Raw genomic sequence first — 16267 nt, forward strand, 5'->3', positions numbered from 1 at the left:
AAAATATGAGTACAAACATTCAGTTGTTCAAATGACTATTTTGGAAAGCACAATATGTTCACAGTGCCATGCTTTCCATTTCCTTGTATTTACATGAGTGCCATAAATCATATTGACATGTTTTCAATTGCTTCAGGACTGGCAAGAAGAAATGAATTTTGCTGTGTAGAGTGTGTTGGAAAGGTTATTGTTTGCATTAAAATATATAGGAGACAGTGAGAAGAGTTCTCCAAAAACCTACCAACCATTAATCTAATGAAACACACACACAGTATATCTATGAAGTTCTACTTCTTTCCTGAATAGGTTGGGAACTATGACAACAAAAGCTGTGTATAGTGACTTATTTTCCCCCACCCTCTTGCAGTTCAGTAGCCCCCTCCCCCACCCACCAAAGGCATACACCCACCTCTCTAATGCTCTGTGTTAAGGGCATCAGGAGCATTCTTCTTAGACATGTGCCTCTGTCACTCACTTACATACAGCAACATAGCTACACCGCACACACAGTCGTATTTTCACTGTGTCCTCTTGTGTTCTCAGCACAAGGCTGGCACTCTGCTCTCTGTGAGCACAGTTATTTTCACCCCGTCTCTCGGAAGCCTGCGAAAAAGACCTGAACACTCTGCCTAAATCAGTTGCGGCTTTAGCAGCCATTGGCTGTTTTGGTTTTTGGTGGAAGAATAGAGTGAAAAGAGTAAGACAGTCCTCAAGTTCCAAAGCTGCATTTCTTCCGAGATGGAACCTGTGAAACTTTGGGTGGTAAGGCTCCTGCTTGTGCTGCTGTGCTCAACCCAGGTGCTGTTCTCTGCTGTAGTAAGTGCCCAAGACTTGAATGAAATGGAGAAAAGCCTCCACGTTAGAAATGCTGAGGAGGTTCTGGCTGAAGAAGCTGAAACAGCTGAGGGTGGTGATGGCACTGAGGAAGATGATGAACATGTAGAAGAGGAGAAAGATGATGAAGACTCAGATGATGATGAGATAGAGACTGATGAACAAGTGGAAGAAGAAAAAGATGAAAAAGAACAGGAGGATGAGAAGGAGACAGCAGAGGAGGAAGCTGAGGAGGAAGATGACAAGACTGATAAGGAAGAGGAAGATGATGCTGAGGAGAAAGGAGATGTTGAGGAAGAGGAAGAAGAAGGTGAGGCTTCTGATGAGGATGATGCAGAAGAGGAAGAATCTGAAGAAGAATATGCAGCAGATGAAGATGAAGAGGAGGAGGTGGATGAAGATACAGATGAGAATGGTGAGGAGGAGGTGGATGAAGATGCAGATGAGAATGGTGAGGAGGAGGTGGATGAAGATACAGATGAGAATGGTGAGGAGGAGGTGGATGAAGATGCAGATGAGAATGGCGAGCAGGAGGTAGATGAAGATGCAGATTGCGAGGAGGAGGTTCTTGAGGAAGTCCCAGCTGATAATGAGGAAGATGACGAGGAGGAACCAAGAGAAGAGGATGACGATAAAGCAACTCAAGGAGATAAGGAAGAGGAGGCTGACAGTGCTGAAGAGGATACACATGAGGATGACTCTGAAGAGGAAGATGGTGAAAACACTTTTTTTTAAACCCACACACATTTTGAAACATATTAATAGTTTAGATACTGAATTATGCAGTATTTAAATATTAGTTACAAGAAATGATGTGTTTTCTTAGAACTCCATGAGTGAATCTGTACTCTACAGTAGCTCTCTGACATTGTTCAGCTTACTGGGGTTACTTTAGGAACACCATCATACATATCAGTCCTAAAATAGACTGGATTATCTGTGCGGTAGGAACCCAACAGTATCTAAACCATCTATTCCATTTGTTGTGCCAATGTAGCTTTTGAGACTTCAAACACCAAACATTAAATACATGGAGATTTGTCTAAAAGAGGGTACTATACAGTTTAGGGCATATTTTAAAAGCACAGTCATTTCTTTTAATGCTAGAAAAAGAATGACAAGAAATCATATTATGGAAAAATGGGACCTGTAGGAATTTTAGCTTTGTTTACACTATAGCTACTTAGACTACTTTGTAAAACAAACATGTCACATGAGGTTATGACAGAAGTATAATACAAAAAAGAGACTGTCTGTGTCATACATACAAAAAAATATTGCACCAAACAGAATTACACAGTTAGTCATGTAACTTCTAAATAAATGGCAGTTATCAGACCTTGCTAGAAAAGCATTTCTTGGATTGCTTGTTAGTACAGAGATGGACTGACTAACTGTTAGTCACTAACACATAACCTGGGCTGCCAGTGAGCGGACTTGTCACAGGGGGGTTGATGTTAGTACAGACTCAGTAGTTAAAAAAGAAAACAATATGGCCTAAAGTTGCTTGTTATGTCTGCGGTTAACTGCAAAAATGGCAAAAAAGCAACTAAAGTAACTTGCAGATATGAGTGTTGTTGAATGAGGTTGCAAATTACTGCAAGATGTATTGAAATCAATTCAAGTAAATAAGGTTTACTCCAGCACCAGCACAGCAATTAGGAAACCCATGTGAATACTGAGGTTTTGATACAGTGCGCCTGGAAAGTATTCACAGCATTTTGCTTGTTCCACATGTCAGTCTGCCCCAGGGCAGCTGTGGCTACAACTGTAGCTTGCCTCCACCAGTGTGTGAATGTGAGAGTGAATGAATAGTGGCATTGTAAAGCGCTTTGGGTGCCTTGAAAAGCACTATATAAATCCAATCCATTATTATTATTATTATTATTTTGTCATGTTACAGACTTATTCCAAAACGGATTATATTCATTCACAGTCTTTGACATGACACTGAAAATTGAGCTCTTTCAGGGAAGTGACCAAGAACCCAATAGTAACTCTGACAGAGCTCCACCAGTCTGGCCTATATGGTAGAGTGGCCTGACAGAAGCCACTCCTCAGTAAAAGACAGACCTTGCTCATCAGCTGGCAAATAGCATCACCACAGCGAAGCATGATGGTGGCAGCATCATGCTGTGGGGATGTTTTTCGGCAGCAGGAACTATGAGATGTAATTGCTGCCAAAGGTGCTTCAAGAAAATATTGACCAAAGGCTGTGAATACTTCTTTAAATTTTATATTATTGTATTTTATTTTGAGTAAATTTGCAAGAATTTCATGCAATATACTTTCACTTTTTCATTATTGTATGTAGAATTTTGAGGTTAAAAATTAATTGAATCCGTTTTCAAATAAGGCTGTAAAATGACAAAATGTGTAAGAAGTGAAGCGCTGTGTATACTTTCTGGGTGTCGATCCTTGTATTAAACAGCAATTAAACAGGTGTACCTAATGAAATGGACAAATATGATTACATGGCATTACTTGCTTTTGTAATTCTGGCGGGGCATGGTCTGCGGTGCCGCTGCAGGGGAGATGGACGCACCTACACTGCATCTGCAAAAACGCCTCGCCGAAATAAGAAGCTGTGATGCCTGTCTGTAGTTGTTGTTGTTGGTGATGATTGTGCGGCTGGAAGCTGTAGAGCTGCAGCCGTTCGTGTGTTTGCAACAGCAACCGTAATAAAGAAAGGGATACTAAAAAGCATTGCCGTGGGTATTTACAATAATAAATACTTACCTATGCATTTTCTACCCCACATGTATGTCTCAGTGCTATATAGTAACAGAGCAGTCTAACAGTCTTACTGCAACATTTGACAAATCCTGACTCTAATATCTAATGTTTGCATCTAAAAGATATTTTGCTATCCAGATCATTAAATTAATTTTGTGATTTCATGTTAAAGAGGAGGTTAAATAATGAAGAAAGACACGTGGAGTTATGATCATCTTTTTTTTTCTTTTATAGACAATTTAATGTTCTACAAGATACACTTGACTCTCTTCCACAGCGTATCTTGGCCTGTCTTCCTGCCCTCACCCCCAACCAGTTGTGGCAATTTGCTGAATGAGCCTAGTTCTGCTTTCTTCCTGTTAAAAGGGAAATTTTCCTTTCCACTGTCACCAAAGCACTTGCTCATAGGGGGTCATTTGATTATTGGGGCTTTCCCTCGTCTTTAGCTTACAATATAAAGCGTCTTGGGGAAAGTGTTGTTGTGATTTGACCATTTATAAATAAAACTGAATTGAACTGAATAAAATACATTTCCGATAAAGATGATTTCCTGAACCATTTACAGATGAGTCTGAAGGTAAAGACACAAAGGACAACCAAAGTGACTCAGATGAAGAGGAGGGAGCTGCTGACACTCCACAGTTCCACTCTGGATCGTTGTGTAGTGTTTGCTCCATTTGTGAGGTAAAAAAAACATATCATGGAAATAACAGATTTTATTTGCACATCTGCCCAGTAATCACACATTAGAGTTGGGTTTTACATAATTTCAGCAACCTGCTACAAATGATTATAAGTCCTGACTATATACCATATGCACGGTTAATCACTATACCTTGTGGTTCCTTCTCATCTTGTAGCATTGCTCTAATGACTGTGCCAAGTGCCCGTGTGAGGAAGGAGATGAGTCAGATCACTGCGAGCACTGCCAAGCAAGCATCTTGACTTAAAAAGGATTATAACTTCTGTAATAATACACAGCACTTTGTTTCACCTAGTGCCTCTTTATGTTAATCCTGTTCTCTTTTTGTTTGTTTTGTTTTCCAGGGTTGCTCAACCTGCTACATTTGTCCCATTCTTTGTGACACAGTTTGCACACCGGGTAAGTGCTAGTTGTGATTCTGTGGGGGTACTGATGTGTGTTCACAGATTTAATTAACTTTGGTTTGACATAAATGTTGTATTTCTTTTCAGGTGGTTTTGTTGATGAGCTGACTGGATCCCTCTTTCAGTAAGACTATTCACATTTAAAAACACAGAGATATTTTTAGATGCGTTATTGTTGCACTGTTGCCTTTATACATAGTTATGCTTTTGTTTTTGCAGGACTCTTGCCTCTCTGCTCTGAGCTCCCTGAGAATTATGTTAATTTCCTTATGTGGGAAACTACTCCCCTGACTTCACCACATCAAACATGAGCTTGTCATGAAACAAAAGCAAAGAAATATTTATGTTTTAAATCATACTTAAAGCTCTCTTGTAAGAAGAACAGAAAAAAATCAGTATGCACAGATTTTGCAAATATGATTTCTTCTTTCTGCCTTTTTCTCTTCTTTTGTCTTTTTATTGTTATAAAAAGATATATAAAGGTTGACACACTTGACATGACATGAATCATGCAGACAAGAAAATATAAAATACATATAAATGGTAAAAGCAGAAGTGTTTATAGGAATACAGTGGGGCAAAAAAGTATTTAGTCAGCCACCGATTGTGCAAGTTCCCCCACCTAAAATGATGACAGAGGTCAGTAATTTGCACCAGAGGTACACTTCAACTGTGAGAGACAGAATGTGAAAAAAAAAATCCATGAATCCACATGGTAGGATTTGTAAAGAATTTATTCGTAAATCAGGGTGGAAAATAAGTATTTGGTCAATAACAAAAATACAACTCAATACTTTGTAACATAACCTTTGTTGGCAATAACAGAGGTCAAACGTTTACTATAGGTCTTTACCAGGTTTGCACACACAGTAGCTGGTATTTTGGCCCATTCCTCCATGCAGATCTTCTCGAGAGCAGTGATGTTTTGGGGCTGTCGCCGAGCAACACGGACTTTCAACTCCCGCCACAGATTTTCTATGGGGTTGAGGTCTGGAGACTGGCTAGGCCACTCCAGGACTTTCAAATGCTTCTTACGGAGCCACTCCTTTGTTGCCCGGGCGGTGTGTTTTGGATCATTGTCATGTTGGAAGACCCAGCCTCGTTTCATCTTCAAAGTTCTCACTGATGGAAGGAGGTTTTGGCTCAAAATCTCACGATACATGGCCCCATTCATTCTGTCCTTAACACGGATCAGTCGTCCTGTCCCCTTGGCAGAAAAACAGCCCCATAGCATGATGTTTCCACCCCCATGCTTCACAGTAGGTATGGTGTTCTTGGGATGCAACTCAGTATTCTTCTTCCTCCAAACACGATGAGTTGAGTTTATACCAAAAAGTTCTACTTTGGTTTCATCTGACCACATGACATTCTCCCAATCCTCTGCTGTATCATCCATGTGCTCTCTGGCAAACTTCAGACGGGCCTGGACATGCACTGGCTTCAGCAGCGGAACACGTCTGGCACTGCGGGATTTGATTCCCTGCCGTTGTAGTGTGTTACTGATGGTGACCTTTGTTACTTTGGTCCCAGCTCTCTGCAGGTCATTCACCAGGTCCCCCCGTGTGGTTCTGGGATCTTTGCTCACCGTTCTCATGATCATTTTGACCCCACGGGATGAGATCTTGCGTGGAGCCCCAGATCGAGGGAGATTATCAGTGGTCTTGTATGTCTTCCATTTTCTGATGATTGCTCCCACAGTTGATTTTTTCACACCAAGCTGCTTGCCTATTGTAGATTCACTCTTCCCAGTCTGGTGCAGGTCTACAATACTTTTCCTGGTGTCCTTCGAAAGCTCTTTGGTCTTGGCCATGGCGGAGTTTGGAGTCTGACTGTTTGAGGCTGTGGACAGGTGTCTTTTATACAGATGATGAGTTCAAACAGGTGCCATTCATACAGGTAACGAGTGGGGGACAGAAAAGCTTCTTACAGAAGACGTTACAGGTCTGTGAGAGCCAGAGATTTTCCTTGTTTGAGGTGACCAAATACTTATTTCCACCCTAATTTACGAATAAATTCTTTACAAATCCTACCATGTGGATTCATGGATTTTTTTTTCACATTCTGTCTCTCACAGTTGAAGTGTACCTCTGGTGCAAATTACTGACCTCTGTCATCATTTTAAGTGGGGGAACTTGCACAATCGGTGGCTGACTAAATACTTTTTTTGCCCCACTGTATGTATGACTGCAGTAGAGGCCAAAAGGAACATGAACATTATGAAAATTTGCAATTTCTTAGGTTGTGTCCTTTTTGAGTTCTTTTGTCTTGCATCCTGTTAGAGTATAATTTAATGCTAAAACATTGTATTACCTGTTTTTGCATTATCCAGTAAATATTGTTGTTCTTTTGATAAAAATGTGTTCAGCGTAGCTGATTTGTGCACCATGAGCATCCTTTAGCTTCTGTGATTCAATTGCTACACTCTGATTGGTTCACAATAAAGAATTGGGTTCAGAAAGGGAAGTTGTGGGTTAAAGATTTGGTAAACAAGGGGTAATTCAGGCACTTAGTCTTCCATATACACAGAAACTTGTAAAAACAATTAATTAACCAAAAGGGAAAAATGGTCCAAATCAAAGCTGAAACTTGATACCAACATTTTAAAAATCTTTTCTAATAAGTAAACATTCAAACCTGTCAATCAAACAGGGACCCCGCGATGCATGTCTTTTTTGTTAGCAGTTTGTTGTCTTTAAGCTCAAACCAAAACCACTGTGCTTATTTTGTCGACAGACTGCCACAGACCAAGAGGTAAGGCATGGCTGCTTTAAAGCACTACTCGTTGTGACAAATGAACCAAAGTAAATAGGAAAAATTAATCTAGTGTACTCAGAAGTAAACATCAGAAAATTACATGTGATAATATTTTTTAAATAAAACAATACATTTTTATCTAAATTGGTAAGATATAGTGTGATCTTTTTGAGATTCCTCGCTAGTTAGAAAATAAATTTTGTTCATTTGTCAGAGAGAAAAAAACCCAACAACAAACAGCAACAAATTGTCAAAGTCACAAATGTTTTCATGTCAAGATCAAGTCTCTCTCTGATCCACACAGTCACTTTCATTTGCCTATATATGTTCAGTCCGTAACACGCCATGGTCTTTAATGTTTTGGAAAAAGGAGGTGTTGTGTGTTTGCTGTATTTCTGTTCTGCATAAACACAAAGAGAACTGGGCCTAATGAAGCATAGTGATGAATGTGTGAGGACATGAAGGACAGAAAACCTGTTGAGTAGGTTCACTTACCAAAGTGATGTGTGTACAAACACAAGACTGAGTGACATTAAACATTACCAGGTAACAGACATGCTGCCCGTGTGATACAAAAAACTGCAAATCTCTGTACCTTTACCTAACAATATTTTGTAATAAGTTGACATATGAATGATGGACATTGATTATTGGATTTTATAAATTTGTCTCTGCTGTTGACTGACTAGTGTAATTACTAATCATTTAATAATTATTAACTGTGATTTGTGAATGTTTTGTGTATAATTGTTTTATTTTATTTGATAATAGTTTGTGGATGGTCACACGAGCACTGTAGTATTGACTGCAAATAGATACTTGTCTGTAGGTATGTGTATCATTATTCAGTGTTTTGCATAAGACCCTGCTTATATGTTCACTTTTATTTTGTCTAGATTATTCAGAGGAGTAATAGATGCTAAGGGTGATTTTTCTGGACTATAAAAAATAAAAAATATGTGATACTCGACAAAAAGTTCTTCTATTTTCTGTGAAACATTTCATGAACTGAGTATCTGAACTGTGTAATATGTCTGATGATTTTGCTTATTATAAAGCAATTGTTGGACACCATTTCTTCACTTCTTCCATCCTCTGGGAGCAAATATATGATTTCATATTGTTTTCTTGCTGGTTTTATTTGAGTAGTTTCAGTTGTAATTTGAAGTAAATAGGTTTGAAGTTGCAGCTGGCACACTAAACTTCTTGGAGAAATCAGAAATTAATCAAACATCACATTGAGCCACTTAAGCTGATTTTTCTCTTCAGGAGTGAATAAATAACTTAGATTTGGCATATTTAACAAAAATAATAATTATGTCCTTTACTTTTTTCTCCATTCTTTTGTAAAACAGTATATTTAAAAATTAATAATCATATTTTGTCTTTAAAAATGTCATTTTGATTCAAACGTTTGTGGATACTGGTGGATTAACCATTACAGAAACATTAAATATTCTGTTTATAATTACCAGTATTGTTAATTTAAGGCAGCTGTGCTTTGGACGGTGGTCTAATTAATCTATCTATTAAGCACTGTAAGTGTTAAGGTTAAATCAGGCTCAATTATTTCACCTTTGCATTGAGCCTGTGCTCTATAGGTGTCTGAGTGATATATCAAAGAGTAGAATGAATGTAGCTATACATACTGATTTTACCAGCTATCTGGTGTGCTCTTATTGATGCCTCTATTTTGAATACCATGTTTCTGAAAAAAGTCCAGCAACCATGTTGTGTGTCTCCCCTATATATGTTCATTGTTTAAACACAGTGGGCATCCTCCCATTGATTAGCATATTATATACATACATTTTGTAGCGTACTGCAGCAGTTTGTTACCCCTTTCTCACTGATGGACTTATTGGACTTGGAAAAAAGTTTTTAATGTGACACCTGAAACCAACACATCACTTTTCAAACCTTGGAGACCTGAGACTGCGAGAGTAAAGATAGAACGGTTTGTCAAAATTTCAACAATGAGTACAGTAATATAATCAGCTTGTCTGATCTTGAAAGCTTCTTCATGGAGTTTTGTAAGAAATGAGGATCACAAATCTTATCCAAGTGATCATTTGAGATTTTTGTGATGCACATTCTTCACTTTATTCTGTCTTAAGGCACTTAATTGGGTTTCAGTTCCGAGATGGACTGTTATGTACTAAAATACTGGATGATTCACAGTCCACACTTGAAGCAGCTGAATAAAAAAAACACAGAATTTTCACTGGCCCTATAGAAAGCTGCAAACTAGCATTAACAGCAGGCCTTCATTACTAAGTAGTAACTAGCTATCAATGAGAGCATAACAGAGCTGCTTTCTCTTTCTCAAAATATAAAATCTAGAGCAAATGGATTTTTTTTTTATTGATGATTGATTTTCTTTTCACCCTGAAGATGTATTATCCCACTCTCACCCTGTACCTGGGTTTCTGGCCTTTGGCAGCATGTGGTGAGTAAAATGCGTTAGTTTTACTTTTATAATGATTACCATCATCCTTTTCCACTTGTGTTGAAAATAGACATGTCATGCTTCACTTTCTCCCTCATGTCACTCTTACATGTTTATACAAACAAGAAGCAGTTTATCCAGGATATGAATGAGCATTACTCAAGGCTCATATTTGCTGTATTTCCATTTCAGCCACTGCAAGTGATTGTTGTTATCAAGGCTGTGCTAATTATCTGATAAACATCTGAATGAATGATTTTCATCATATTTGGTTGACTTTGGTATTTAGTCTGCATCTCAATTTTACAGCTCACACACTAAGTGGAAAAACCTGACTAACAGTTTTTGTGGAGGATCAAAGATGTCCCCTATTGATATTGTGACCAAAAATGTAACGACTGACCCTAACCTGGGAAACTTCAACCTCAATGGTTTCAACTCTAAGGATGTCTTCACGTCAATTATGAACAATGGACATACAGGTACAAAAACTCACGTTTTACTTCATTTAATTTTTGAGATACTTTACTGCTAATACTGAATATTAAAATGCATTGTATACATTTGGTTGAGAAAAGGATTTAAGTATTTTCTACCACTGTGTAATAGCAAATATCCTGTTTGTAGTATGTTGTAGAAATTAAGAAAGGCTTCATCTCTGTCATAATTAAATATGTTTATCAAAGTTTTCCATGTTACACCCATTTGTAGTGGAGTGCACATTGAAAGGAAATGAAGTTAAAGTGAGTGGAGGTGGACTTAGTGGAACATATACAGGACTTCAGTTTCACTTTCACTGGGGTGATGGAAATCATCCGGGTTCAGAGCACACAGTCGATGAGCACAGATATCCAATGGAGGTACAATGTTTCTTCATCACTTGACATCTAAACTTCTTTTCCTTGTTTTGCTTTGCCTTATAAATGGTTAAATGGTTGGAATCTCTTCCAGATGCACATAGTCACTCAGAAGGATCATCTCACTGCCCCCCGGGAGCATCCAGATGGATATGCTGTACTTGGGTTTTTCATAAATGTCAGTATGTCCCAGACTTCACGCTGCTATTTTTAAATAAGCAACAAAACTGGTTTCAAAGTTCTACCAATACATGGGTTCCCTGACAACGCCTGCTTGCAACGAAGCAGTCGTGTGGACAATCTTTCATGAGCCAATCCACGCCAACAGTGAACTGGTGAGTTCTCTTTAGCATAAGAGGAGCAAAGATTGTGTTTAGTGAATTTAAGGGGATTTGCAAATATGAATGTTCTCTTCCTCCTTTTAACACAACACAACAAACAAACAAATATATATGATATGAGAAAATGCTGAAAAGAAAGCTTCTTATATTAATTAATGTGGATTAGAAATTATTTAATTATTTAATTACTGCTAATCCTACTGAATAGCTCGACCAGTAAATGACTCATGGCAAATGGAATCCTTCTGTTTGTGTTGGATTTACAAACAGTTGCAGAAGCAATCACTGAAATGTGCAGACATGCAGCTCTAGACTTACTGGTGACATACCGATGGAGCATACTGGTACATGCTGGTGTCTGCTTGATTATTGTGTTTGATAATCATGCCTTTTTATTTATGTCTTTTTCTGTTGACTCTGTCAACAAGTGAAAATGTTGCGCAAACGGCACGTGACTGTGTGGGATAAACAGATAATTCCGAGTCATGCAAAAGTAACAGAATGACAAGTGAAGTCTTTCTTTTCAACTTATCTACCTGATTATTTACCAGCCAACTGCAGATAGTGAGGCGCACATATGTCTATGTAAGCCCTAGACTTGTCTGGTGGCTCAGCAGATGCATGACTCTTTGAATTTAACTTAAAGGATCAACCAGTATAAAAATCTCTTAAAACACTCAGAGGACATGTGTGCGTACAGTTTTTTAATTTGATGGCAACAACGTCAGTCAATCAAATTGGGATGACGGCAACATCCCAATTTGAATCTTTCTTTGGCTCTCGGAGGAGGCGGACACACTTTTTCTCCTCTCCCTTATCTTCCCTGCTAGTTCTTATGTCCTTGTCTAGTCTCGTGTCTTTTTTGTATTACTTTCCCTGGAACACCCTCTCACAGTCTGTGTCTAAAACCTAAAAGAGAATTATGGATTTGATCAACTGGTCTCTGAATGCTATTGACACCCTTTAACGAGAAGTCTGGGCTCGGGAGAACCCGAGTGCCCTGGAGGGACTTTCCCTGTCGGATACACGATGGACGGGTGGCAGAGGATCGTGTGCCTGGCGGGACTGTCGATCGAGGACGCTGAAGATATCTACCTATTCGGAACCATGATAACAGGGTTCTGGCTGATCGGAGCTGGCTTGGCCCTGGCTTATCGGAGAATTAAGAGAGCAGAACCGGCTGTTCAAACCCCCACAAGGCTGCCCGCTGGGATTGAAACGACAGGTGCGACTTCTCAGAAAGGGCTCACTGAAGGCAGCATGGTTAAGAGCTTGGAGGCGCTTACGACTGCAGTGAATGCTCAGAATAACACCTTTGAGCGTATGTATGTTGGATTACATGAGGAAAGAATCAACTCAGAACAACATCTCTGGGCAGAAGCTACATCTCGGATCAGTTGGCTGCAATTGTGAGGTCTCAGAATCTGCTATGTGAGCAAAAAGAGTGACAAGACCACAGAATCGACGGCTAATAACATCACGGAGAAACTCGCAGCTATTAACGGGAGATTGAGAGACCAGTGTCGGAGTATTAAAAACAGCTTGAAATTCTCATGAGTTGTTTGCAAAAGAAAAATTACCATCATAATCCGGCTACCCCTTCGGCGCCAGCTGTGGGCTCAAGGCTGGAGCCGAACAAAAACTCCCTGATAACGACTGTGTTGAGTCTGTTCCTTCCCATTCCATGCAAGGCCACCTGGGTTGGCTGGAAGACTGTTTACTTAGCCTGGCGGGGCGAAGGACACTGTCTCAGCTGAACTATGGACACGCACTATACTGATCACTCACTGACACATCACCCTCCCTATCCAACGCCACCTCCAACGCTTACCTCCCCTCTGATGTGGACATCGGGTCAGCTGGAGGCGCAGTCAAAAGATTGCAGCGGTCCCAGATCAGATGTACACACTGGAACACTTTCCCATGTTGCCTGTCTGTGTTTATTGTGTTATGGTGTGTTGATTCCTGTGCATTCCTGTATTATCCTTCTGTGTTGCACATTTTGATGTTTTTTTTCCTCGCTACCTAGCCTGACCTGTCTCCCCATTGTGATGTTTGTATTGTATGTACGGTCGGCAAGGTCTGTCATCTTGGTTGTGGGCAAATGACCTGCAACTGACAAATAAAGGCTATCTCATCTCATCATCATCAAAAGGCAAAAAGTACATGGTACTACAAGAAAACAGCTGGAAAAGGATTTTGCTGCTAGGTTAAATAGAAACAGGTGATTAGAATATATATAAAAAGAATATCTTTGACAGACAGAGTTGCTCAGAAGCAAATATTGGCAGATGCTCACCAAAAACCAGTTTAATATCTCAGTAATGTTCTTCTCCATAACACTGGGAGATATTTAAATATCTCGTCATCTACAGTGCATAATGTCATCAAAAGATCTGGATAATCTGGAGAAATCACACATGTTTAAAAAAGTGACATATTTTCCCATCTGGACAACATCTTTTCCAGTGAAGGCCTTGCATATTTCCATATACTATATAGAACTATATACTGAATCTATTACAGCAGCTTGGAGTCTTAAAAAAGAGTCTGGGTGCTGTGGTCTGCCTTGAGTCTAGATTTTGATTTGTTGCTGTCATCAAATTTAAAATGAACTTTTTTTTCCCTTAAAATTGTATATTTTCTATGTAAAACATTTGATACATTTTCTATGTGCTATTGTGATTTTTTTTAATGGTATGTTTCCTTGTTCTTACAAAAAAGTACAGGCTTTCTGAATGAGCAAGGCTTTTTCAGTCACAGTCACTGCTTTAGGGAGTGTATGTCTGTGCTGCCAGGGCGCTAGCTGATGTTAACCTTAACCTAGCCTTTGGTAATCTGTTCTTAGATTAAGAAGTTTCCCATGGAAACACACCTGAATAATATCTACCGACCTACACAACCTCTGCACGAACGTAATGTGTATGCCTCCCCTGGAACTCCTCTACCTTCCTGTAAATTGGAAAAAAACATAAATGATTGATACATTTTTATGACTTTGATTTGGCACATTACATATATGACTCTTTTTCCATTCTTCAGATGAATGGTGTTATCATCCACATCACTGTGGTATGTATCAGCACATTTATCAGGAGAGTTTTATACTGAAAATACTCTGAGATCAGGATTTTGACTGAAAATGTTTTCTGCAAATAGCTGACACTCCACCTTCTTGGCAGCTTCTGCCTGGCTCCCACTGTAGCAGTACACACCAGTCACCCATCAACATTGACAAAAACAATGCTGTGCCGGACAGCCATCTTGATGCCTTTGTATTTAAACATTTTGATAACAACCACGCTATCAAGTACATCACCAACACAGGCCATTCAAGTTTGAAGGGTTTTTTTTAATCATTCGCAATTGTTTTGGACATGGTTAATATAAAGGTTCTTATTTACATTATTACAGCATCTTACATTATTATTATGCCAATCTTCTTCAACTAAATCAAAAGAGTATGTTTGTAGTATTCTTTTCTTGTGTTGTCAAACAACTGCCAGTGAAGTGTGTACTGGTGGAAAATTTGGTGGAGGAGTCAGGAGGAGGTTTGGGCCATGACTATACCATCCTACAGTTCCACTTCCACTGGGGTGACACATCAGATACGTCTGAAGGCTCAGAGCATACTGTGGACTCAAAAAGATACCCAATGGAGGTAGTGACAAAGATTAAGCATCTGAAGCATTTTCCCCAAACACCTAGCCTGTTTATATTCCATGCCATTAAGTTGGTCTTTTGTCCAGATGCACATTGTAAGCAAGAGAAAGGATTTAACCCTGGATGAGGCACTACAGGCACCGGATGGCTTGGCAATGTTGGGAGTCTTTATTGAGGTAAAACCTGGGGAAGTTAAGCTGTTAACAGTAGTATATATGCTATATTTGCCTATTTGCACTACTCTGCCTGGTTTACACTCAATGTCACTTACCCATTATATTGTATATTATACAGCTTTCTTGTTATATGTAAAATTGTATTTATTTAAATTTTTACTTTTTAATTATTTTACTTGCATTTTTTAATCACTTTTATATTTAAATATATTTAAATGTTCATTTGCTATTTATCTAGGGATTGAAGAGTAACGCAATTTCTATTCTCCGTATGTCCTGTACATGTGGCAGAATCGACAAATAAAGTTGACTTTGACTTTGACTTTGACTTTGGTTGTCAAACACTTGGCTTATGATACACATTCCATGTATTTCAAAGAAAGCTAAATCTGCACTACACTCGAATTTCTGAAGGGATCTACAATGTGAACAGGGCAGAAGAAAATAAGTAAGACAAAATAGTTTCTATTTCTACCTGTCCTACGCACCAAGTTATGTGATCACTGTCTCAGACACTCAGTGTCATCGTCTTAGAGTTATCTGATTAACAGTGCAGTTCATGCTGGCGGCTGATGACAGTTGTAATATCACAGATGGGAATCCATTCCTAATAGTTAAAGGAGAAAAAACTTTTTTGCACTCTATATTTGATCATTAGAATTCCACACAAATCTGAGATAAGTGAAATAACATCTCTCAAATACACAAAATATACAAATCTCTGGCATTAGCAATATTAACATATGGCTCGCTTTGAAGTCATATTTTTAATAAACACTTCAACTGTCTTTTCATGGGGAAATACTTGTGAAAATAAAGATGATTAATCATTTTCCTAAATACTTTGCATTATCAATGTCAGACAAAAACTGTGGTCATAATTATGCAGTCATTATCTGAGATGCTTTAAGCTACAGAAGTGATGAGCATCTTTGTGATTTTAAAAAGTCACGTAAAAAATAATATACTTCTGTATGATATGTTATTTTTTTTAAATCAATCACTTGATTGATTTTTAAACTCAATCAAGGCTTTCAAAAAAGCCTGAAGCGATTGTTAGGTCTATAAAGAAAGCTTGCTGTTATTTCCAATATCATTTTGTGAGTTGTGGGTTAAAAGTTTCTCTTAATGTCGATTTTCCAGTCTATCCCTACTACCAAGAGCACCTCTCATGGGAGCACTTTGAGCAGCTCTCATGGGAGTACTGGATCAGGAACAGTAAGTTTCTGTTTTTTTGTTAGTTTTTATTTTAGCTTTGTTAAACTACAACCCATATATTTGAGTTTCTTTCTAATTATCCAATATAACTGTCTCGATAGACACATCCTACATCAGCACCAACATCTAACA

General features: G+C 38.7%; 1 protein-coding gene across 1 annotated transcript; it reads left to right on the forward strand.

Annotated features, from left to right (window-relative positions):
• The first annotated feature begins 496 nt into the window (after positions 1-496).
• Positions 497-5237, forward strand: LOC147323225 (uncharacterized). The gene is made up of 6 exons (XM_086303470.1): positions 497-1549; positions 4136-4254; positions 4431-4502; positions 4618-4672; positions 4765-4801; positions 4897-5237. Exons 1-6 carry the CDS (start codon positions 739-741, stop codon positions 4916-4918), a joined length of 1116 nt encoding a protein of 371 aa, XP_086159596.1. The 5' UTR covers positions 497-738; the 3' UTR covers positions 4919-5237.
• Positions 5238-16267: the final 11030 nt, after the last annotated feature.

This window comes from Aulonocara sp. 'chitande type north' Nkhata Bay, linkage group LG8 (assembly GCF_057382095.1).
Source record: "Aulonocara sp. 'chitande type north' Nkhata Bay isolate Kocher_YH1m ecotype deep benthic linkage group LG8, A_spYH_male_GT1.1, whole genome shotgun sequence".
NCBI lineage: Eukaryota > Metazoa > Chordata > Actinopteri > Cichliformes > Cichlidae > Aulonocara > Aulonocara sp. 'chitande type north' Nkhata Bay.